The sequence below is a fragment of the Scyliorhinus torazame genome, chromosome 1 (assembly GCF_047496885.1).
Source record: "Scyliorhinus torazame isolate Kashiwa2021f chromosome 1, sScyTor2.1, whole genome shotgun sequence".
Taxonomy (NCBI): domain Eukaryota; kingdom Metazoa; phylum Chordata; class Chondrichthyes; order Carcharhiniformes; family Scyliorhinidae; genus Scyliorhinus; species Scyliorhinus torazame.
In genome coordinates, this window is record NC_092707.1 from 119,668,333 (window position 1) to 119,692,370 (window position 24,038).

A 24,038-nucleotide genomic window follows, 5' to 3' on the forward strand; every position below is an offset into this window, starting at 1 on the left:
AAAAAATTTCACACATTCAGATTAATTCCACTTTCCGATTTCCCCCAAATTAATTTTCTGTAAAGTAACCACAGCAACGGAAACCAAGTCCTAAAACAGCCAGGGTGGGATTTTCCAGACCCCCCCACATAGTAAATTTTTTAAAAAATAAAATAAATAAAAGGGGAGTAAAACAGTGACAAAAATAATGGCCAGCGATGGTATCTTCCAGTCCCGTCATGGATCTTGCGTGCCCCATACCCTCTGCCACAGGGGAAGGTGCCACACGGGGGTCGCCACCAGCGGGAATGGCCGAAAAATGTCAACCTGAGACATTCAGGTTTAAAAAAAGTAAATTCCTCTGATTTGAAAACCTTGGACCTGGAGTGGCGAGCAGCGGATCATTCACAACAACAACTTTCATTTATATAGCACCATTAATGCAGTTAAAGATCCCAACTGCTTCAGGGAAAGCAGTGCTGGAAAACGGGATTAGAATAGATCAGTGCTTGATGGCTGGCACAGACATGATGGGCCGAAGGGTCTCTTTCTGAGCTGTAAATCTCTGACTCTAATTTTGAAATTGTGCCTAACTGAGAGCCAGTGTAGATCCGCGAGCACAGGGGGTGATGGATGAACAGGACCTCGTGCAAATTGCATGCAGACTGCAGAGTTTCAATTTCATGTAGAGTGGGAGATGGAGGCCTGTCAAGAGAGTGTTTTAACAGTGAAATCTAGAGATAAAAAGGAAAGCATTCAGGGACATTCTAATAATACCCAGTTTACAGGACTTTAAAACTGGCTGGGCTTTGTGTTGCCAAGCTCTGCTCTCTCTCCATTATTTCAGTGGAGACAGTAGCCGTTTGTTTTAATCACTATCCCGTGTGTCAATTCAGCGCTTTAATTAATAAGATTTGTGAGATCTAACTGAGCAAAATTGGACAACACAAGGAATATTTTCAGTAGGAGAGGGTTAATGCTTTTCCAGTCTCACATTCTAGTTGTAGGTGCATGACAGATCATTCCTTCACATTAATGTTCTCATGCCTTCCCATCATTTCACATTGTGTCTAAGTCAGCGGTTCCTTGTGGAGAATTTGCTTTTATCGGTGTTATTGCCACTGGCTGGCTTTAGGTACATGGAACGGCACCACGAAGGTTGCAGTGAAGACTCTGAAACCTGGCACCATGTCACCCGAGGCATTTCTGGAGGAAGCTCAAATAATGAAGAGACTCAGACATGACAAATTGGTTCAGCTGTACGCAGTGGTGTCTGAGGAACCCATCTACATTGTCACAGAATTCATGACTCAAGGTAAAGTAGCCTTTCTAACTGCCGAGTTTTTAATCTTTAATGTCATCATCTATTTTAAATATAACATTTGCAGGAAATGCTTCTTGAGATTCCTGTCCTCCCCAGCAGCATCTCTAATGGAGAACACATAAAGTTAGCATCACACTTACATCGGATTCTGTCTGGCTTGTGTATCTTTCAGTGTGAATTATATGTCATATTCAGTGCGTGCATAATGTGAAGATAGCGGCATGGTGGCACAGTGGTTAGCACTGCTGCCTCACAGCACCAGGGATCCGGGTTCAATTCCAGCCTTGGGTGACTGTGTGGAGTTCGTATGTTCCCCCTGTGTCTGCGTGGGTTTCCTCCGGGTGCTCCGATTTCCTCTCACTGTCCAAAGATGTGCAGGTTAGGTGGATTGGCCATGATCAATGTGCAGGGTTAAGGAGTGGGCCCACATAGATCGCTCCTTAGGAGGGTTGGTGCCAGATCGATGGGCCAAATGGCCTCCTTCTGCACTGTTGATATTCTATGGATTCAGCACAGGAGAAGCATTAGGCTGGATTACAGGATAAGAACTAATCAATTTACTTTCATGATGTCTGTAAGTAAGAGCGAGGGGTGTAGCTGGTAATTGTCTGGTATATTATTGGTCATCCTCGTTATGTCAAGGACTGATATCCTGAACAACATCTTGCTCAAGTGTTGTCAGTAATTGTCTAATATGTTTTTTCACAGAGTGAAGTTTGATTGGCAAGCTCCCTTACAAAGAAAACAAAATATAGTTCTATTATAATCAACCTTCACTTGTTCTCTAAATACTGGAACAGTCAGACCTCCCGATAGGGCTCTTTTGTCCTTTCTTACTGATGTCTCAGTTAACAATAGGTAACAACACACAAGTACCAAATTTACCCAGAGCTCCAGGTTGAAGTCAGACAGATTACAACTTTCACCCTGGGCCAGTGTCTCATGAAATTACATCAGCCATATAAATGGGAAATTTGTCTCTCAAACATCACATGTAATGTAATGATCCTGTATAACTCACATGATCTCAATGTTAATAGTCCCACCGCACCACTCACTGGGATTTATCTTTGCTCGATTATATTAGATAGAATTCCTTACAAATTGACATGCATTCAAAATGTATTCCTCATTTCATCAAATGGTTGCAAAACTGAATTGTATCTAGACGATTTAACGGAAATGATACAGAGCCCATGTCAGACGCGTTTAGTTGGGTGTTTCTCGGCACTTGCAGCGTTGAGAATGGTGCCACTATTAAATGGAACTCTGATTCACTCCTGGGCCTCAGTGATGAATGGCCCGCTGAGGCCGCACTTAGTCCCATTTCCTGCACTAATGAGCTCTGCTCGCCAATGCAGGAAGAGATAATGATGCCCTAATCTCGAGACCCCCCCCCCCCACCATGGCCTCCGGACATCAACTCCCGCCCCACCGCGGTCAAACTTACCAATGAGGCGGTTATCAAACCCCTCACACCCCACCTCATAAAGGCAGGGCACCCCAGGGCCTGATCCTTGGCGCAGGCAAGATGCCACATGGGCACCTTGGCACTGCCAGCCTGGCACCTTGGCAGTGCCACTACCAACCTGGCAGTTCCACCTGAGCACCCTGGCAGTGTCTGGGTGGCATCGGGGGGTCCAGGGTATCACCCCGCATTTTGCCCCAGTACCCCACCGCTTCCCCCTCCCTCTCAACCCCAACAGCTCCCCATCCACATATCCGCCATCCCAAGAGTTCAGTGGGACCGAGTGATGGACTGGACAGCTCACATGTCGGGATCACCCAGGTGGAAAATGGTATCGTGGGCAGGAGCCACGATGTCAAATGATGTGGAGCACCAGAGCTCGTCGCAGAGCAGGTCGGCATGCAGGGGCAGCACGGTAGCATTGTGGATAGCACAATTGCTTCACAGCTCCAGGGTCCCAAGTTCGATTCCGGCTTGGGTCACTGTCTGTGTGGAGTCTGCACATCCTCCCCGTGTGTGCGTGGGTTTCCTCTGGGTGCTCCGGTTTCCTCCCACAGTCCAAAGATGTGCAGGTTAGGTGGATTGGCCATGATAAATTGCCCTTAGTGTCCAAAATTGCCCTTAGTGTTGGGTGGGGTTACTGGGTTATGGGGATCGGGTGGAGGTGTTGACCTTGGGTAGGGTGCTCTTTCCAAGAGCCGGTGCAATCTCGATGGGCCGAATGGCCTCCTACTGCGCTGTAAATTCTATGTTTTTCTATGTTAATCCTCCATCCCATGGTCCAGACCAGCTGTTACGGCCAACCCAGGGCCTGCACCCCATATTGAGGCAGGTAGTAATCATAGAAAGCGTTGCGGGGAGGGGGATGGTGGTGCAGAAAGGGTGGTCATCCAGGGGTGGCAGGTGTGGGGATGGGATGGGGTGTTCGTACTGTCGGCCAGGCTCCCTAGACAGTGAACGTGGAGACGATTAGAGTATCCCGTGTGCACCGGCCCTGGCGCACACGTTGTGCAGCCTCCTGTACCTGTCCAGGCTTCATGCCCTCCGATCATGGCCCTCCTCTGCACCTCCTCGTCGGACGAGGCCTTGCATTCCTCCTTCTCCTTCAGCACATCGTCCCTCTGTTGCGCAGGTTTTTGGAGGACGCAAAAGGCCACCACGTTGTGGGAGACTCTTCTAGCGCTTTACTGGAGGGCCTTCCAGAGTGGTCCAGACACCTGAATCTGCTGATGCACCACTTGATCATGCCCCTGGTCGCAAGGGCTTCATTGTAGCGGGTCTCCACATTGGCCTGTGGCCTCCGGATAGCCACGACTGCAGTGGATAACCCCTGTCACCCAGGAGCCAAATCCTCGCCCGGGTGTTTGCTTCGAAAGTGTCAGGAACCGTCGCGTGTGCCAGGATGAAGGCGTTGTGCATACTGCTCGGGTAGCAGGTGCAGACGTGCAGGATGTGCAGCTCATGGTCACACACCAGCTGCACGTTCATCGAGTGGCACCCCTTTCGTTTGTGAAGACCGGCCCGTCACGGACTGGTGCTCGTAGTGGCGACATGCATCCCGTCGTTCACCCCTGGAACTGGGGCATCCTTGGGATGACGGTGAAACCCGCTGTCCAGGCATCCTGGTGGGCTCGGTCCATATGGAATTTGATATATTGTGCTGAACAGGCACATAGGGGCTCCGTGACGTCGTGATGCACCTGTGCACTGAGTTCTCTGAGTTGCAGACAATCCCCACTTGCCACCTGGAAGCATCACGTGGCGGTAAAGTTCAGGGACACCATCACCTTGATAGCCACCGGGAGCAGGTATCCTCCCCCATACCCCCACAGTGCCAAGTGCACCATGATCCGGCAGATGTGCTGTACGGTCTCCCTGCTCAGCTGGAGTCTTCAATGGTACACCCAGTCCGACAGGTCCTTGAATGACAGGCGCTGCCGGTACACACCAGGTCAGATGTGGAGCCTCCTTCCTTCCCATCTCCTCCTCTGCCTGTTGGGTGGCTGGCTGTCAATCTTCACTAGCTAGTTCCTGTTCCTCTTGGGCAGATCTGCTGCTGCTGCAGGGTGCTTCCTGAACAGCTTGTACAGCCTGAGCTGAGCTAACCCCCAGGGTTGCAGCGGCTAGGATAAAGACCACAATTCCTGGTTGAATTCCGAAGTCCATTGTCCACAGGAGGTGAAAGGCAGACATGTTAGCATGGTGCGTATCCCTGTGCTCAACCAGGTCCAACGGGCTACATGCTGGCCGCAGCCTGCACTGCAGCCCCTGAACCCGTATGTCCCCCTCCACCATCCCCTGCCTGCTCGCCCATCCCCCCACCGGCTGTTCCCCCGGCAGGATGGTCGACCCCACCCATTGCCAGAGGTACGCTCTGCGGCCCCCATCCGGCGCCCTCCTGTAGGGGCTCCTGTGGGCATTGCCCTTGGTTGGGTACGTAATGCCCTGTCAACGGGTGTCGCCTGGTTGTGGGAGGGAAGGGGTTATGGGGCGAGGGTGAGGTGGAGGCACCCATATGGCTGTTGTCACTCTGCTCAACCATGGGCCACGGTGGGCGGTCAGTAGGGTGCGCTGCAAGGTTGCTGCCTTGCAGACTGCAGCAATGGTGGTCTGTGCCTTGACACCCCGGTCCCTGGGGGGGGGGGGGGGTGGGGGGAGGATCTTCCCAGCCCCGTGGCCCATCCCCTGGTCGCCTCCTGCTGTTTTCCCCCCTCATAAAGCCCTGGCTGACCCTCCACTTCGCCCCCCACTTCCAGCCAGCTCTGTCAGTGGCAGGACGGGCAGCCTGCGGTCACACCTCTGGGAGCACGTCCTACCTTCCTGCTCTGCCTCAGCAGCCACAGCTTCTGTTTCCTCATTTGTTAGAACCACACCGTCGGTAATTCTTCTTGGCAGAGGCGTAGCCTCGCGGGAGCCCCAGAGAATACAAGGTCAGGCCCATTAATGATATGCTAATGCGTTTACTGTATGTACGGAGTAGATTATATTGACGCCAATGTTGAGGCATCGGAGCATGGCATACCATTCGGCGCCCGGTGCCGGCCACGATTACCGCTTCACGCCCTGTTCTCCGTCCAATCGCGTTTCGCCATTCCAGCGTCACTGGACGGAGAATCCCCCCCTTTGACTTTTACCTTTGTTGGGGAGTCATCCTGCTAGCATTGAAGGAGGAAACAGAAAATGCACAGTGTTAGACAGTCCGATGCATGCAAACCAGGGGGTGGGTAGCTGGTGGCATCAGTGACCAGGGCAGCCAGCCATGGCAGCTATATGGGTGCCAGCATGTGGTGCAGGGTGGAGGATCAACCGCCCACTGAGTGGGGGAGGCTGGGGTTACGGGTGTGTGGCACAGGGTTTAGTAACACAGTGCTGCCAACTCACCCTGGCCACCCTGAGGAGGTCATGCAGTTTCATTCGGCACTGCTGGCCGGTCCGGCCGGTGTTTCCCACTGCTGGCAGCCTCCTTCCCACCCCGGGGTACAGGGTCGCCTGCCTCTACATGGAACATAGAACATTACAGCGCAGTACAGGCCCTTCGGCCCTCGATGTTGCGCCGACCTGTGAAACCAATCTAAAGCCCATCTACACTATTCCCTTATCATCCATATGTCTATCCAATGACCATTTAAATGCCCTTAGTGTTGGCGAGTCCACTACTGTTGCAGGCAGGGCGTTCCACGCCCTTACTACTCTCTGAGTAAAGAACCTACCTCTGACATCTGTCTTATATCTATCTCCCCTCAATTTAAAGCTATGTCCCCTCGTGCTAGACATCACCATCTGAGGAAAAAGGCTCTCACTGTCCACCCTATCCAATCCTCTGATCATCTTGTATGCCTCAATTAAGTCACCTCTTAACCTTCTTCTCTCTAACGAAAACAGCCTCAAGTCCCTCAGCCTTTCCTCATAAGATGTTCCCTCCATACCAGGCAACATTCTGGTAAATCTCCTCTGCTCCACAGCGTCCAGCAGCATCGCCAGTTCAGTCCCGCGAATCTCGGTGCCGCTCTCCTTGCTTTCCTCCTGTCAGCTGAGATGGTGTGTGTGGGGAGTGCAGTGTGTATATGCAGCTGTAGCTTGTCGGACCCCTGAGTGTCAATCCTGGACTTGGCAAATCAAACACATTTTTACAATGGAATTGATTGTTTTCCATGTGGCACCAATGCTAGCCCCTTAACGGTTGGTAAATCGGTCCAGGTGCCACGCCAGTTTTGCTGTTGTAGAACTCCACTAATCCTGGGCGTCATTCTCCGACCCCCCGCTGGGTTGGAGAATCGCCGGGGGCTGCCGTGAGTCCCGCCCCCGCCGGTTGCCGAAGTCTCCGGTACCGGATATTCGGCGGGGGCTGGGATTGGGCTGCGCCGGTTGGCGGGCCCCCCCGCTGGATTCTCCGGCCCGGATGGGCTGAAGTCCCGCCGATAAATTGCCTGTCCTGCCGGCGTGGATTAAACCACCTTTTGGACGGTGGGACAAGGCAGCGTGGGCGGGCTCCGGGGTCCTGGGGGGGCGCGGGGCGATCTGGCCCCGGGGGGTGCCCCCACGGTGGCCTGGCCCGCGATCGGGGCCCACCGATCCGCGGGCTGGCCTGTGCCATGGGGGCAATCTTTCCCTTCCGCCTCCGCCACGGTCTCCACCATGGCGGAGGCGGAAGAGACTCCCTCCACTGCGCATGCGCGGGAAACTGTCAGCGGCCGCTGACGCTCCCGCACATGCGCCGCTCCGACATGTCATTTCCGCGCCAGCTGGCGGGGCAACAAAGGCCGTTTCCGCCAGCTGGCGGGGCGGAAATCCCTCCGGCGTCAGCCTAGCCCCTCAATGTTGGGGCTCGGCCCCCAAAGATGCGGAGCATTCCGCACCTTTGGGGCGGCGCGATGCCCGTCTGATTGGCACCGTTTTGGGCGCCAGTCGGCGGACATCGCGCCGTTTGGGGGGAATTCCGCCCCACGTCCTGGTGTCAACACTAAGGGCTGGAATCTCGGATCGCCAACGCCAAAATCGTGTACAGTGATCGGCCAGGGAATCCACTTTTTCTCTGGAATCGGGGCGCCGCTGCTTTTGGGATGCTCCGCCCCCTCCAAATGGCTTACTTGAGGAGTACACCGCATGCCGTCGGGACAGCCTCAGGACGTCACCTGAGGTCCTCCCCCGATGCGCCACCCCGATCGGCCGAGTACCCGACGGCGTCGCTCGTCTGTGCTCACACCATTCGAGGACCTCGCGTGGCGGCTGCGGACGGTGTCCAGCGCCGCCACAGTCGGGGATTAGCCGTTCTGCTGGCAGGGGGGAGGTCGGGGCTGGCGAGAGGGGTTACAGGGGGATGGTTTTGCCGGACATAGCCGCAGGACCGGAGAATCCAGACCTTGGTCACAGGAATGGAGAATCCGGCTGCATATGTTTGTGCTGACTGGTCTAGATTCAACATTTAGGGCATGGGAGAGGGAGGGGTTGGAGAGGTTTAGGGGTATGTTTCTGGAGGGTAGGTTTGCTGGTCTGGATGTGATTTTAGAGAAATTCCAGCTTCCGAGAGGCAATGTGTTCAGATAGTTTCAGGTGCGTGATTTTGTATGTAAGGGGCTTCCTTCGTTTCCCCTGGTGCTGGCACCCTTGGTCATGGATAGGGTCCTGTCCATTGGCAAGCTAGGGGAGGGAAGGATCTCAGACATTTATAGGTTGATGCTGGCGGCGGAGCAGGCATCGTTGGAAGAAGTAATGAGGAAGTGGGAGGACGAGCTGGCTTTGGTCTTCAAGGGGGTGTGTGGCAGCGGTTCATTGCCTTTCTCAGGGAGCTGGTTGCCATCAACTGTTTAGGGGGGGGGGGGGATGAGGTGGGGGGGAGGGTGATGGCAGTTTCCATTGAAAGGGGAATAGTGGTCTCGTGGTAATGTCACTGGATCAGGAGTCCAGGGATCCAGCTGATGATCTGTGGAACATGGGTACAAATCCCACCACAGCAGCTGGTGGAATCTGAATTCAGTCAATAGCGTATTTGGAATATAAAGCTAGTCTCAGTAATGGTGACCCTCAAATCTATCATCAATTGTTGTAAAAACCCATCTGGTTCACTAATGTCTTTGAGGGAAGGAAATCTGTCATCCTCACCTGGATTGCCCTACATGTGACTCCAGACCCACAGCAATGTGGTTGACTCTTTAATGCCCTCTGAAATGTCGGAATAAACCACTCAGTTCAAGGCCAATTAGGGATGGGAAACAAATACTGGCCTTCCCAGCGACATCCACATCCCACAAAATAATGCATTTTTTAAAAATTTAAAAGGGAATTCAACTGGTAGTTGAGGATGAGAAACTTGGAGGATTATGAACAAAAAGCAGGAATGTGGGACAATGCACTGACTGCTCTTGTAACGAGTCAGTACAGACAAGATTGGCACAATGGACTCCTTCTGTGCTTTAAATGTCAGTGATTCGATGAAATATGTTTTTGCCTACAGATTAACATTTACTGCACATAACTTTTATAAATCTAAACGTGCAGAACACTTGGAAATGGTTCAACTTTAGAAAACACTATAAATATATAGATCATTCAGAGAAAGAGGTTATATAGGCTGAGTGAAGGATCCCATTACATTAGTTCTGGAAAAATGTCAGACAACAATAGGTCTGTGTCATGCATCTCTTCAATCCCATGGAATCTAATGAGTAGAGTATTAGATTTACAAACAAAAGGCAGAGTAGACATGGTAGACTGACAATCAGATTACAGTTTAAAACAAAGGCTAAAGAGGAACAAACACAAAGGAAAGTGAATGCCACTCTGTGTTGTATCAATGGGAGTAGTAAATGTTTAATTTTGTAAATGTCATTAATCTCTGTGTATGACTTATAATTGGGAGCTAAGGTCGCTTTTCCTGTAATACATGTTCCATGAGACTTGTAAAATGGAAAAGAAATGTGGATTCCTATCCAATAATGCATTTTATATTCTGCGATGATCTCCATCTTCTTCATCTGTTTTATTTTTCTATTCATTCATGGAATGTGGGCAAGGCTAGCATTTATTGTCCATTCCTAATTGCCCTTGAGAACAAGATGGTGAGCCACTTTCTTACATATAGAACATAGAACATTACAGCGCAGTACAGGCTCTTCGACCCTCGATGTTGCGCCGACCTGTGAAACCACTCTAAAGCCCATCTACACGATTCCCTTCACGTCCATATGTCTATCCAATGACCATTTGAATGCCCTTAGTGTTGGCGAGTCCACTACTGTTGCAGGCAGGGCATTCCACGCCCTTACTACTCTCTGAGTAAAGAACCTACCTCTGACATCTGTCCTATATCTATCTCCCCTCAATTTAAAGCTATGTCCCCTCGTGCTAGACATCACCATCCGAGGAAAAAGGCTCTCACTGTCCACCCTATCTAATCCTCTGATCATCTTGTATGCCTTAATTAAGTCACCTCTTAACCTTCTTCTCTCTAACGAAAACAGCCTCAAGTCCCTCAGCCTTCCCTCATAAGATTTACCTTCCATACCAGGCAACATTCTGGTAAATCTCCTCTGCACCCTTTCCAATGCTTCCACATCCTTCCTATAATGCGGCGACCAGAATTGCATGCAATACTCCAAATGCGGCCGCACCAGAGTTTTGTACAGCTGCAACATGACCTCATGGCTCCGAAACTCAATCCCTCTACCAATAAAAGCTAACACACCGTACACCTTCTTAACAACCCTTTCAACCTGGGTGGCAACTTTCAGGGATCTATGTACATGGACACCGAGATCTCTCTGCTCATCCACACTACCAAGAATCTTACCATTAGCCCAGTACTCTGTCTTCCTGTTATTCCTTCCAAAATGAATCACCTCACACTGTTCTGCATTAAACTCCATTTGTCACCTCTCAGCCCAGCGCTGCAGCTTATCTATGTCTCTCTGTAACTTGTAACATCCTTCCGCACTGTCCACAACTCCACCGACTTTAGTTTCATCTGCAAATTTTCTCACCCATTCTTCTACGCCATCCTCCAGGTCATTTATAAAAATGACAAACAGCAGTGGCCCCAAAACAGATCCTTGTGGTACACCACTAGTAACTGGACTCCAGTCTGAACATTTCCCATCAACCACCACCCTTTGTCTTCTTCCAGCGAGCCAATTTCTGATCCAAACTGCTAAATCACCCTGAATCCCATGCCTCCGTATTTTCTGCAGTAGCCTAACGTGGGGAACCTTATCAAACGCTTTACTGAAATCCATATACACCACATCAACTGCTTTACCCTCATCCACCTGTTTGGTCACCTTCTCAAAGAACTCAATAAGGTTTGTGAGGCACGACCTACCCTTCACAAAACCGTGTTGACTATCTCTAATCAAATTATTCCTTTCCAGATGATTAAACATCCTATCTCTTATAACCTTTCCAAGACTTTGCCCACAGCAGAAGTAAGGCTCACTGGTCTATAGTTACCGGGGTTGTCTCTACTCCCCTTCTTGAACGAGGGGACAACATTTGCTATCCTCCAGTCTTCTGGCACTATTCCTGTAGACAAAGATGACTTAAAGATCAAAGCCAAAGGCTCAGCAATCTCTTCCCTAACTTCCCAGAGAATCCTAGGATAAATCCCATCCGGCCCAGGGGACTTATCTATTTTCACACTTTCCAGAATTGCTGACACCTCCTCCTTATGAACCTCAAGTCCTTCTAGTCTAGTAGCCTGAATCTCAGTATTCTCCTCAACAACATTTTCATTTTCCTGTGTGAATACTGATTAAAAATATTCATTTAGCACCTCTCCTATCTCCTCGGACTCCACGCACAACTTCCCACTACTGTCCTTGACTGGCACTACTCTTACCCTAGTCATGCTTTTATTCCTGACATATCTATAGAAAGCTTTATCCTTGATCCTACCTGCCAAAGACTTCTGATGTCCCCTCCTGGCTCTTCTTAGCTCTCTCTTTTGGTCCTAGCTAACTTGTAACTCTCGAGCGCCCTAACTTAACCTTCATGTCTCATCTTTACATAAGCCTCCTTCTTCCTCTTGACAAGTGTTTTGACTGCTTTAGTAGACCACAGTTCCCTCGCTCGACCACTTCCTCCCTGCCTGACAGCTACACGCAGTAGCTGTTCCTTGAACAAGCTCCACATTTCCATTGTGCCCATCCCCTACAGTTTTACTCTCCATCCGATGCATCCTAAGTCTTGCCTCATCGCATCATAATTGCCTTTCCCCCAGATATAACTCTTGCCCTGCTGTATATACCTATCCCTTTCCATCACTAAAGTAAACGTAATCGAATTGTGGTCACTATCACCAAAGTGCTCACCTACCTCCTAATCAAACACCTGTCCTGGTTCATTACCCAGTACCAAATTCAATTCGGCCTCGCTTCTCGTTGGCCTATCTACATACTGTGTCAGGAAACCCTCCTGCACACATTGGACAAAAATGGACCCATCTAAAGTACTAGAACTATTGCGTTTCCAGTCAATATTTGGAAAGTTAAAGTCCCCCATAACAACTACCCTGTTGCTTTCGCTCCTATCCAGAATCATCTTTGCAATCCTTTCCTCTACATCTCTGGAACGTTTCGGAGGCCTATAGAAAACCCCTAACAGGGTGACCGCTCCTTTCCTGTTTCTAACCTCAGCCCAAACTACCTCAGTAGACGAGTCCTCATCAAACGCCCTTTCTGCCACCGTAATACTGTCCTTGACTAACAATGCCACCCCTCCCCCTCTTTTAACACCTTCCCTGAGCTTACTGAAATATCTAAAACCCGGCACCTGCAACAATTATTCCTGTCCCTGCTCTATCCATGTCTCCGAAATGGCCACAACATCGAAGTCCCAGGTACCAACCCATGCCGCAGGTTCACCCACCTTATTCCAGATGCTCCTGGCATTGAAGAAGACACACTTTAAACCACCTTCCTGCCTGCTGGTACACTCCTGCAACTTTGAAACCTTACTCATGACCTCACCACTCTCAACCTCTTGTATACTGGAGCTACAATTCAGGTTCCTAATCCCCTGCTGAACTAGTTTAAATCCTCCCGAGGAGCATTAGCAAATTTCTCCCCCAGGATATTGGTACCCCTTTGGTCCAGGTGTAGACCATCCCATTTGTAGAGGTCCCACCGACCCCAGAATGAGCCCCAATTATCCAGAAATCTGAAACCCTCCCTCCTGCACCATCCCTGTAGCCACGTGTTCAACTCCTCTCTCCCCCTATTCCTCGACTCGCTAGCACGTGGCACGGGTAACAACCCAGAGATAATAACTCTGTTTGTCCTAGATCTAAGTTTCCACCCTAGCTCACTGAATTACTGCCTTACATCCCTATCCCTACCTATGTCGTTGGTACCTATGTGGACCACAACTTGGGGCTGCTCCCCCTCCCCCTTAAGGATCCCGAAAACACGATCCGAGACATCACGGACCCTGGCATCTGGGAGGCAACACACCAACCGCGGGTCTCTCTCGTTCCCACAGAATCTCCTATCTATCCCCCTAACTATGGACTCTCCAATGACTAATGCTCTACTCCTCTCCCCCCTTCCCTTCTGAGCAACAGGGACAGACTCTGTGCAAGAGACCTGTACGAAATGGCTTGCTTAGAGAGTGGTAATGAGTTAGCCACATTGCTATTGACTCACATAGAAGCTAGGCTAGGTAAGGAACGCAATTATTTTTCCCCCGTGAAGAACATTTTTGAACCAGAAGGGTTTTAATGAAAAGCCAACAGCTTTGCAGTCATCGTTACTTACACATCTTTTATTTGGCGACACTAAGGAGCAATTTATCATGGCCAATCCACATAATTCCACATCTTTGGACTGTGGGAGGAAACCAGAGCACCCAGAGGAAACCCATGCAGACACGGGGAGAACATGTAAACACCACACAGACAGTGACCCAAGGTCCCTGGCGCTGTGAGGCAGCAATGCTAACCACTGAGCCATATTGTTTAATTCCAGATTTATTCAACTGGATTCAGCTACCTTGGTGGGATTTGAACTCATGTCTCTGGCTCACTGGTTCTGTAACATAACCGATCTGTTACCATCTCCACTAAGATATTGAAAGGAGAAAAATCCTCTATTTTAATCATTGAGGACTCCATGAACAATTTGCAACCTGATGGTATCAAAACTGGTTCTCGTGGGAACTGAATAATTTCCCCCAAAGTAGATAGGCCGTACAGATCCTCTATACAATATGACTTTAAAAACTGCATTTGAAAAAATGTTTAGTAATATTTCCAGAAAATAAATATCGCTGGAAACAGACCATGGGCGGGATTCTGCGAAAACCGGCAGGGCGGGCAACTCCGGCGGGAAGGAGTGGCGTGAACCACTCCGGCGTCGGGCCGCCCCAAAGGGGAGGAATCACCCGCACCTTCAGGGGCTAGGCCGGCGGTGGAGTGGTTTGCGCCGCGCCGGCCGGCGTGGAAGAGGATTGGCGCCACGCTGATGGGCCTCCGGTGGCCAGCGCGAGTTGGCGCATGCACGGGAGCGCCAGCATGTGCTGGCGTCATCCCAGTGCATGCGCAGTTCATCTCCGCGTCGGCCATCGCGGACTGTTACAGCGGCTGACGTGGAGGAATAGAGTGCCCCAACGGCACAGGCCCGCCCACGGATCGGTGGTCTCCGATCGCGGGCCAGGCCACCATGGGGGCACTCCCCGGGATTCACACCGTCCCCCGGCGATTCTCCGACCCGGTGGGGGTCGAAGAATCCCACCCCATAAGTCACCTCGTTCAGTAAGAGTTCTCAATTTCTCAAACTATTCAATCCTGCCCTCATGGAGATGCTGCAGCTCTTGCAGAGCTGATTAGTTTACTCTGCATAAAATATTGTGCATGGAAGCAAAATACAGAACTGTCTCTGCATTTATCTTTAGAATTGGTTTATTCTAACTGGCACAGGATGAAAAATGCTTTAAATAAATAGATTCATAAGAGGTCATTTTATCTTTTGGTGTCGGCGTCGAACAAGAGGCATTTAAGATAATTGGTTAAAAAAAGGCAGGGGAAGTTGCGGTATCTTGCATGATGAGTTTTCGGAGCTGGAGTGCACTGCTTGTAAGGAGAGTGGAAACAGATTCAGCCGTAACTTCCAAAGACAAATTAATTAAGTACTTGAAGGAGAAAATGCACAAGGCCCTAAGGAAAGGAATAGAATAGTGAGATCTATTGAACTGTGGCAGTTTTCTTCTACATAAGGTTGGCCATTCATTATGCACCCTGCAGAAATTCCTTTCCATCAACTGCAATGGACAGAAAAACAGGCAAATCTTTATCCCTCAAACAACATTTTCAGATTACCTGATAACTAGCACATTGTTTTTTGTCGGATCTTGCTGTGTGCGAATTGGATGCTGTGTTTCCTACAGTTTGATAGTGACTGCGGGCAGTGAGGTTCACCGGCCGCATCCCGCCGGAATCGGGATGGGATGCAGCCGGTCGATCCAGTGAGGGGCATCTTCTGGGTTTCCCGATGGTCCTTACACCTCATGAGATCTAATGAGATCTAAAATCATAGAATTAACTGGAGAATGAGGTCATTTGGTCCATTGAGTCCACAGCAGCACTTGGAATGAGCACCCAAATTAAGCCCACGCCACCACCCTATCCCTGTAACTCAGTAACCCCATCTAACCTTTAGGACATTCAGGGGCAATTTAGCATGGCTTATCCACCTAACCTACACATCTTTAGACTTTGGGAGGAAACCGGAGCACCCGAAGGAAACCATGCAGACACCGGGAGAAATTGCAAACGCCACAGTCACCCGAGGCTGGAATCTAGTCCCTGGAGCTATGAGGCAGCAGTGCTAACCACTGTGCCACCGTGCTGCCCCATGAGACATCACAATGTGGATCCAGCCCACATTGGGATGGACCCAGACTTGCAGAGTAAAGTGAACTGTAAAGTTCTGCCGATGCCAGATCTAACTGCCCCTGGGATGTATCGGTCTCGCCGAGGAGACCCCAGACAGGCGCCGTTCAGCACTGGTCCTGACAACTGGGGACCAGGCGGAATGGCACTTGGGGGGTTCTCCCGGGTGATCAAAGGCCCCGGGGTGGTTGGTATCTGGGTAGGGTGGCACTCTGGCAGGTGAGTTGGGGCTTTGGGTGATCTGTGGGTCACATTGGGAAGTTGGGAGAGCGGGGCAAGGAATTGAGAAATCAGGGGAAGGGGGATGTTCCTCAGTTCAGAAAATGTAACTGAGTGCGGCCTCGGTCGAGCGTTCCCCATTGAGGCCCGAAAAAGACCCAGGGGAACGACCCCTCTAATCCTGCCCAGAACAGACTTTTTTTCGTTAGACTTCAAAAGTACTTAATTGGCTTTGTGACATCCTGTCGCCATGAAGAGAGCTATATAAACGCAAGTTTTTCTTTCATAGAATCCCTACAGTGCAGAAGGAGGCCATTTGTCCCATCGAGTCTGCACCGGCCCTTGCTACGATAGAGCACCCTATCTAGGCCCAAACCTTCACTCCTAGCCCGTAACCACATCTAACTATTGGGCAATTAAGCATGGCCATATCAACTAACCTGCACATCTTTGGTCTGTGGGAGGAAACTCGGAGCACCTGGAGGAAACCCAGGCAAACACGGGGAGAATGTACAGACCCCACAGTCACCCGAGGTCAGAATCGAACCTGGGATCCTGATGCTGTGAGACAATAGTGCTAACCACTGTCCCATCCTGCCTTCTTTTTAAAATTACCTGATCGTCCCTGAAAAATACAGTCCTAAGGCAAGGAATGAATGATGTTTTACAAAGAAACTGACATCTTTGCAGTCTGTGTTGAAGAACTTGCCAAATCCTGATGCTTCTCACCTACTTGTGCAACCATGGAGTCATTTGTGTGAGTTTCTGCATTAAGGTGCAAGACTTCCCCACGCCTGGCATTCATCTGTATGAAAACTATTGCAAAACTCTTACTGCACAATATCTCTTTCACAGATCTTGTGACGGACATTACATCTGTTGAAAATTAAAATGCTGCGTTCTGTTTAATGTTCTGTATTTTATTATGTTTTTCTTGCAATATTACATTTGGAATTGACTCATAAATTCTGGTTGTGAAACCTGGGTAGGTCCGTAAATCATAAACCTATTGACCTGATATAACACAGGCAATTACTGGAAACTGGATAAAGCACGCAGCAGTTTTGCAGATGGAGAATGAATGTGAGATGTAGTGTATATGTATAATATATACATTTATATTTTATTGTAGGTAACGACAAATATCTAATTTTACATGACAAATGTAGCCCATCTAATTATAAACTATGATTTGAGAATTGTTAGAATTCATTCTATTATAGATAAGATGAGACTGATAGGCTGGATCTTTCCGACCGTTCACACTGGCGGAATCTTCCACTCATGCTGACGGCGTAACCCCACTGCCAGTTTCCCAGCGGTAAGGGGTGCATTAAACTGGAAACCCCATTGACAACGGCGCGCCAGACGATCCCGCTGCCGGCCGATGGCGGGCTGGCTCCGCTGCCATGAAATACGCAGTGGACGGTGTGGAAAATCCCACCCATTGAATTCAATATGGAAGGACGCCTTCAAATGGAGTGTTAGCATATCTGACTTAACTAGGATGTTATTTTAAATTGCTTTTGCAAATCATACAAGGAACACGTTGTAATGAGGGGTGTTTTCAACCTGTTCTTTTTTTTAATAAACAATTTTATTGAGGTATTTTTGGCATATCAAACAGCAACATGATACCATAGTGTACAAAAAGCAAATAAGACATAATGCAAGCATCGGCTCCCCTCTCGCAAGAACCTGCCTAAGCAACCCCCTACTCTACGCTACCCTAACCCCCCTCCCCTGCTGACGATTAATTCTCTGCGAAGAAGTCAACGAATGGCTGCCACCTCCAGGCGAACCCTGGCATCCCATGTCCGGAACTCGTCCCTCACTTGCTCCACCAACCGGGACAAGTTTAGCTCATGCAACTTACCCCAGTCTTGCGCTACTTGTATCCCTAAATAGCTGAAGCTTTTCCCTACCAGCCTGAACGGCAGCCCCCTCAGCCTACTCTCCTGACCTCTTCGCCATGTTCAATTTATATCCTGAGAACCGACCAAATTCCCTCAGGGTTTCCATGATTCCGTCCATCCCCGTCATTGGGTCTGACACGTATAACAGCAGGTCATCCGCATATAACTAGACTTTATGTTCCACTCCCCCCCCGGACCAGCCCTTTCCAGTCCTTTGAAGCTCTCAGAGCAATTGCCCGCGGCTCTATAGCCAGCACAAACAGCAGTGGGGAGAGGGGCATCCCTGTCTAGTCCCGCGGTGCAGTCTGAAGTAGTCAGATGTCGTCCTGTTCAGCCTCACACTAGCCTCTGGGGCCTGATATAGCAGCCTAACCCAGTCAATGATTCCCACCCCGAACCCAAAACGTCCCAGCACCTCCCATAAATAGTCCCACTCAACCCGGTCGAAAGCCTTTTCGGCATCCATAGCTACCACTACCTCTGCCTCCCTGCTCTCCGGGGGCATCATAATCATATTAAGCAGCCTCCTTAGATTGGCCACCAGTTGCCTGCCCTTTACGCACCTGATTTGGTCCTCCGCAATCACGTCCAGTATACAGTCCTCAATTCTAGACGCCAAGATCTTGGCCAGTAACTTAGCGTCTGCGTTAATCAAAGAGATCGGCCCATAGGACCCACATGCCTCCAGGTCTTTATCCCGTTTCAGTATAAGCGAGATAGTGGCCTGCGACATCGTCGGGGGTAAGACCCCTCTGCTTCTTGCCTTGTTGAACACCCTGACCAGCACCGGCCCCACTATCTCGGAGAACCTTTTATAAAACTCCATCGGGTATCCGTCTGGTCCCGGGGCTTTGCCCGACTGCATGACCTTCAGGCCCCCCAGTACTTCTTCGGTCCTGATCGGGGCCCCCAGCCCGTCTACCAACCCCCTACCTACTCTTGGGAAGGTCAGTCCGTCCAAAAAGCACCTCATCCCCTCCGGTCCCATGGGGGGTTCCGAGGTGTACAGCTTGCTATAGAAGTCCCTAAACACCTTGTTCAGCCCTACCGTCCCCCACCAGGTTTCCCTCCCCGTCGACTACCTTTCCTATTTCACTAGCCGCTTCTCTCTTTCTTAGTTGTTGTACAAGCATTCTGCTGGCCTTCTCCCCATGCTCGTATATTGCGCCCTTTGCCCTTCTCAGCTGCTCTATGGCCTTCCCTGTAGCCAACACCCCAAACTCGGTCTGCAGCCTCTGTCGTTTCCTAAGTAACTCTGGCCTCGGGGACTCCGCATAGCTCCTGTCCGTCCGTACAATTTCCTTAACCAGTTGGTCTGTTTCTGCTCTGTCTGTCCTGTCCCTATGAGCCTGGATTGAGATCAGCTCCCCTCTCACTACTGCCTTCAACGCCTCCCAGAGCACCGCTGCTGAGACTTCTCCAATATTATTTACCTGCAGGTAATTCTGCATGCATTTCCTCAGCCTCTCACACACCGCCTCGTCCGCCAGCAGCCCAACTTCCAGCCTCCATTGTGGGCGCTGAAAGCTATCTTTGTAAATCTGCAGATCAACCCAGTGCGGAGCATGGTCCGAGATGGTAATTGCCGAATATTCTGCACTCGTCATCCCTGTCAGCAGGTCCCTGCTCATGTTAAAGAAATCGATTCGGGAATACACCTTGTGGACGTGAGAATAGAACGAAAACGCCTTCACCGACGGCCGACTAAATCTCCATGGATCAGCTCCCCCCATTTGCTTCATGAACCCTCTCAGTTCCTTTGCCATCGCTGGCACCCGACCCATTTTTGAACACGACCGGTCCAGGCCAGGATCAAGAACTGTTAAAGTCCCCACCCATGATCAGTTTGCGTGAGTCCAAGTCAGGGATCTTCCTCAGCAACCTCTTAACAAAATCTACGTCATCCCAATTAGGGGCATATTCGTTGACCAGAACTATTCTCACCCCCTCGAGCTTACCCCTAACCATAACAAATCTGCCGCCCCTGTCTGCAACTGTGCCCTCCACCTCAAATTGGACCCGCTTGTTGATCAAGATCGCAACCCCCCTGGTCTTAGTGTCGAGCCCTGAATGGAAGACCTAACTAATCCAGCCCTTCCTTAATCTGACCTGGTCAGCCACTTTCAGATGAGTCTCCTGTAACATGACGACATCCGCCTTCAAAACCCGTAAATGCGCGAACACACGCACTTGACTGGCCCGTTAAGCCCTCTAACATTCCATGTGATCAGCCTGGTCGGGGGGGGGCACCTCTCCCCCCCCCCCCCCCCCCTCCCCCTGCCGATCAGCCATCTCCTTTCTTTGGCCAGACCCAAGCCATGTGTTGCGCTTCCTCCACCCCTGACCTCTTCACTGTTACCATGCCCAATTTCCAACATCGTCAGCAGATCTACTCCCCCCCCCCCCCCCCTCCCACCCCTAGCAACACCACCCTATAACCTAACCCCTGACATAAACTAGCGAAAAAGAGACATGTAGAGAAAAAAGACAAAAAACACATAAAAACCAAAATACAAAAGCATGAAAAAACATGCAGGCATCTCTCATAAACAAGAGAGAAAGAATTAAAAGTTCCAACACGAGTCCAAGGGTCCTCAGCTCGGGACCAGCCCGTGCCTCTTTGCAAAGTCCATCGCCTCCTCGGGTTCCTCAAAATAATGGTGCTGGCCCGCGTGCGTAACCCACCGTCGCGCCGGATAGAGCAGCCCAAATTTCACCTTCTTATAGAAAATCTCTTTAACTTGCCTGTAGCCTGCCTTCCTTCTGGCCATCTCTGCGCTCAGGTCTTGGTAAACGCGCAGGGTGCTATTGCCCCAGTTGCAGCTCCGTGTGCTCTTGGCCCATTGAAGAACCCGCTCCTTATCCAGGAACCTGTGGAACCGGACCACCATCCCTCGTGAGGGACCCCCTCACCGCGGCTGCCTCACCTGCGCTCTATGTGCCCTGTCCACCTCCGGCGGGCAAGGGAACACCTCGCTTCCCAGCCGCTTCTGGAACATGTCTGCCACATACGCGGCAGCATCCAGCCCCTCGGCCCCCTCCGGGAGGCCAACGATTCTTAAATTCTGTCGGTGAGACCTGTTCTCCAGGTCTTCCAGCTTTTCCAGGAGCATTTTTTGTTGGTCTCTCAACCTTCGAATCTCCATGTCCGCCACCGTTTGAAAGTCCGCCTGCTCCTCCACCACCTTCTCCAGCTTCTGAATCTTCTCAACCTGGGCATCCAGCTTTTTCTCCATTCGGTCAAACGGTTTCTGGAGCGGTTCCAAATGATCACTTTTCAGTGCTAGGAAGTTCTCCTGCATAACCTGCAGGTGCTCCATTGTTGGCTGAGCTGGCGGTGCCCGGGTCTGGACATCGGCCATATTGGTTTCACTCACAGCCTCCCCCTTGCTTGTCCACTTCTTCAGCTGTTTGCGATCCTTCCTACTTCTTAGTTCCATACACATCTGTATGGATTCAGTGCCTGAGTGCTATTACTTTCCAATCCAGCACTTTAAAGCGCAAAAATGTCAGGGGAAAAGGTCCAAAAGTCCGACCGGAGCGGGAGCCACCAAATGTGCGACTTACTCCCTCGTAGCCGCCACCGGAAGTCTTCAACCTGTTTGTTTTAATAGATTAATTAAGAAAAAGATGAATAAAGCATAAAATCCAAAAAATATGTACTCTATGGAATAACGGGCTTGGTTTTAGGGGGTCCCATAATCCCCATTTCCTGGCTAAAAAGCCAAGGGGAGCCTGCCACGATCCCAATGGCAGCCCTGCAGCAATTTAACACTGGGAGCTGTGTTAATCGCTTTACGGCAAACATTTTGCTCCTATTTTGGCCGTACGTCCTGCATTAGAGAGTTGCAGACCAATGGCCACTGCTGGAACTATATGCAGTCTGTCTCACCATACTGAGATCTCAGGTAAGTTCAGGGTCAGGGGGCTCAGCGAGCGGGTTGAGAGGCTGGGTTCAAGAAACAAGATGGTGGGTTGAAGAGGAGGACAATCTTGATGCCTGTTCCTCCCTCCGCACACCAACCCATACAGCTAAAGCTACTGGGATTCTATCTGGCTCGGCCCTCCCCCATCCCAGTAAAATACCAGTCAGTGGGGGGTGGGCTTCTTAAGGGTCTCAATGAGCCCAAGTGTGGGCAAGCGCATGTACCTCCCCCATTCTAGTAAAATTTCAGAAAGTGCCGGGTGGGAAGGGTGTGGGGGGCTGGATGGCAGGAAGGCCACCAGCTGGATTTTACAGGCCCCCTCTGCCTTTGAATCCACTGAGAGGACAGCATAATATCCAGCCCAGTGTTTCCACTTGCTGATGTATCAGAAAGTGACCAAATGATGATCTCGCAAAATCGTACAAGAGAGACACACGTAAAAAAAATGAAGTCTCGATCAACATCATCCAGCTGCAAGTTATTAAAAATGTTTCTAATTTCTTTCTCAGGAAGTTTACTTGATTTCCTAAAGGATGGTGATGGAAGGATATTAAAACTACCCCAGCTGGTCGACATGTCGGCACAGGTACTGCAAATGGATTTCCTATTCTTTGATGATCAGCATTTTGGGTGTGAACTAACGAAAAAACAGAGCCCCATTCTGGGTGGGATTAGCAGGGTTGTTCCCAGCGCTTGTGATTAGCGAATTTTTCAGGCCTCAGCGGAGAACATCCCCACCCGAGGCCATACTCCAGTTGCATTTCCTGCACTGAGGATCTCCACTCATCAGTGCAGGAAGATGGTCCCTCAACCCCCCCCACACCCCCGATGCCCCAACATACCTGTTGGGGGGTCTTTAACCCCCGACACCCCACCTCATATAGGTAGGGCACTGCTGGGCCCGATTCCCAGCAGGGGAAAAATGCCACCTGTGCACCTTGGCACTGCCAGACTGGCACCTTGGCGGTACTGCCACCACACAGGTGGTACTGCCAGGGTGCTTAGGTGGCACTGCTATGGTTTCCAGGTGGCATCAGCAGTGCTAGGATGCCACCCTGCCCACAGGCCAACCATCTGGGGGCTCCGATCACCCTGGAGGATCCCCCCTCCCCTACCGAGTGCCGTTCCGCCTGGTCCCCGTTTGTGGGGACCAGTGCGAAACGGCACCTGGCTGGCATCTCCTCAGCGAGGCCAGGATTCTCCAGATGCTGGTTAGGTCTGGCATTGGCATAGTTAAGTGAACGGTTAAACTCACTTAACTAGGCAAGTCTGGATCCCACCTATCTCGTTAGATCTCACTGGGCGTAATGACTATTGGAAATCCCGGAAAAGGCCTCGCATGGAATCTACCGGCCGCGTCCCATCCCACAAACGGTAAATCGTGCTTTTTATCCCATTGATTTATTTTTCTCTGGCATTTTTAGATCTTGCATGGCTTCGTTCTTTGGCAACATGAAAAGGCCGAATGTTCTTGTGGTAGTCTGTGTTAGAAGGATTATGATACCTGGTAATGCCGGAATACCATTGGTGGAGAATGGACTTGATCCCATTGGTTAAGCCAGTATGTTAGCTCCACCCTGCAAGGCGGGGTATAAGAGCCCATGCCCCCCCCCCCGTATCAATTTAATACGTAGTTTTTAAAGAATGGAGCTCTGAATCAAGCCGGTGTGTCTGCAACTCAGCCCCCACGCGGGAGAACAGAAACTACAACTTCTGCACTCGAGGGTAAGCCCAGAAATCTACACCCTCATCGAGGACGCTGACGATTTTGATGCCACAATGGAGCTGCTGAAAGGACATTATATTCGCCTGTAAACCAGATCTACGTCGGACATCTACTAGCGACGAGGCGACAAATCCCTGGAGAATCACTGGCAGAATTCTACCATACGCTCCTGGTGTTGGGGAGAAACTGCAGCTGCCCGCAGGTTTCGGCAAGCGACCACACAGAACATTTGATCCGGGACGCTTTCGTCGCAGGTATGCTGTCCTCCCAAATCTGCCAGTGATTGCTGGAGAAAGAGACACTAGGCCTCAAGGAGGCATGGGCGCTTGCCGGCTCCCTGGATGTGGCCTCCCGAAACCACTGCGCTTATGTCCTCGACCGTGCGGCAGCCCCCTGGGCAGCGTGGAACCCCCCCCGCGGCCGACCCCGAGGCATCTCCCATCCCCCCACAAGCTTGTGCTGCGAGACGGCCTCGAAACCCAGGGGGGCCCTGCTGCTATTTTTGTGGGCAGGCCAATCACCCCTGGTAGCGCTGTTCGGCCCGTTCATCCATCTGCAAGGGATGCGGCAAAAAGGGCCACTTCGTGGCCGTATGCCAAGCCC

The 24,038-nt window shown here is 50.7% G+C and overlaps 1 protein-coding gene across 8 annotated transcripts in view; it reads left to right on the top strand.

Moving 5' to 3' along the window:
- The window catches only part of LOC140411434 (tyrosine-protein kinase Fyn-like), a 461,382-nt gene that overhangs the window by 407,558 nt on the left and 29,786 nt on the right, over nt 1-24,038 (top strand). For all 8 annotated transcript variants that reach the window (XM_072500549.1, XM_072500558.1, XM_072500552.1 and 5 more), the window contains 2 exons: nt 1,115-1,294; nt 22,219-22,295. In XM_072500549.1, coding sequence (XP_072356650.1) covers nt 1,115-1,294; nt 22,219-22,295 — 257 coding nt within the window. The remainder of the gene's footprint in view (nt 1-1,114; nt 1,295-22,218; nt 22,296-24,038) is intronic.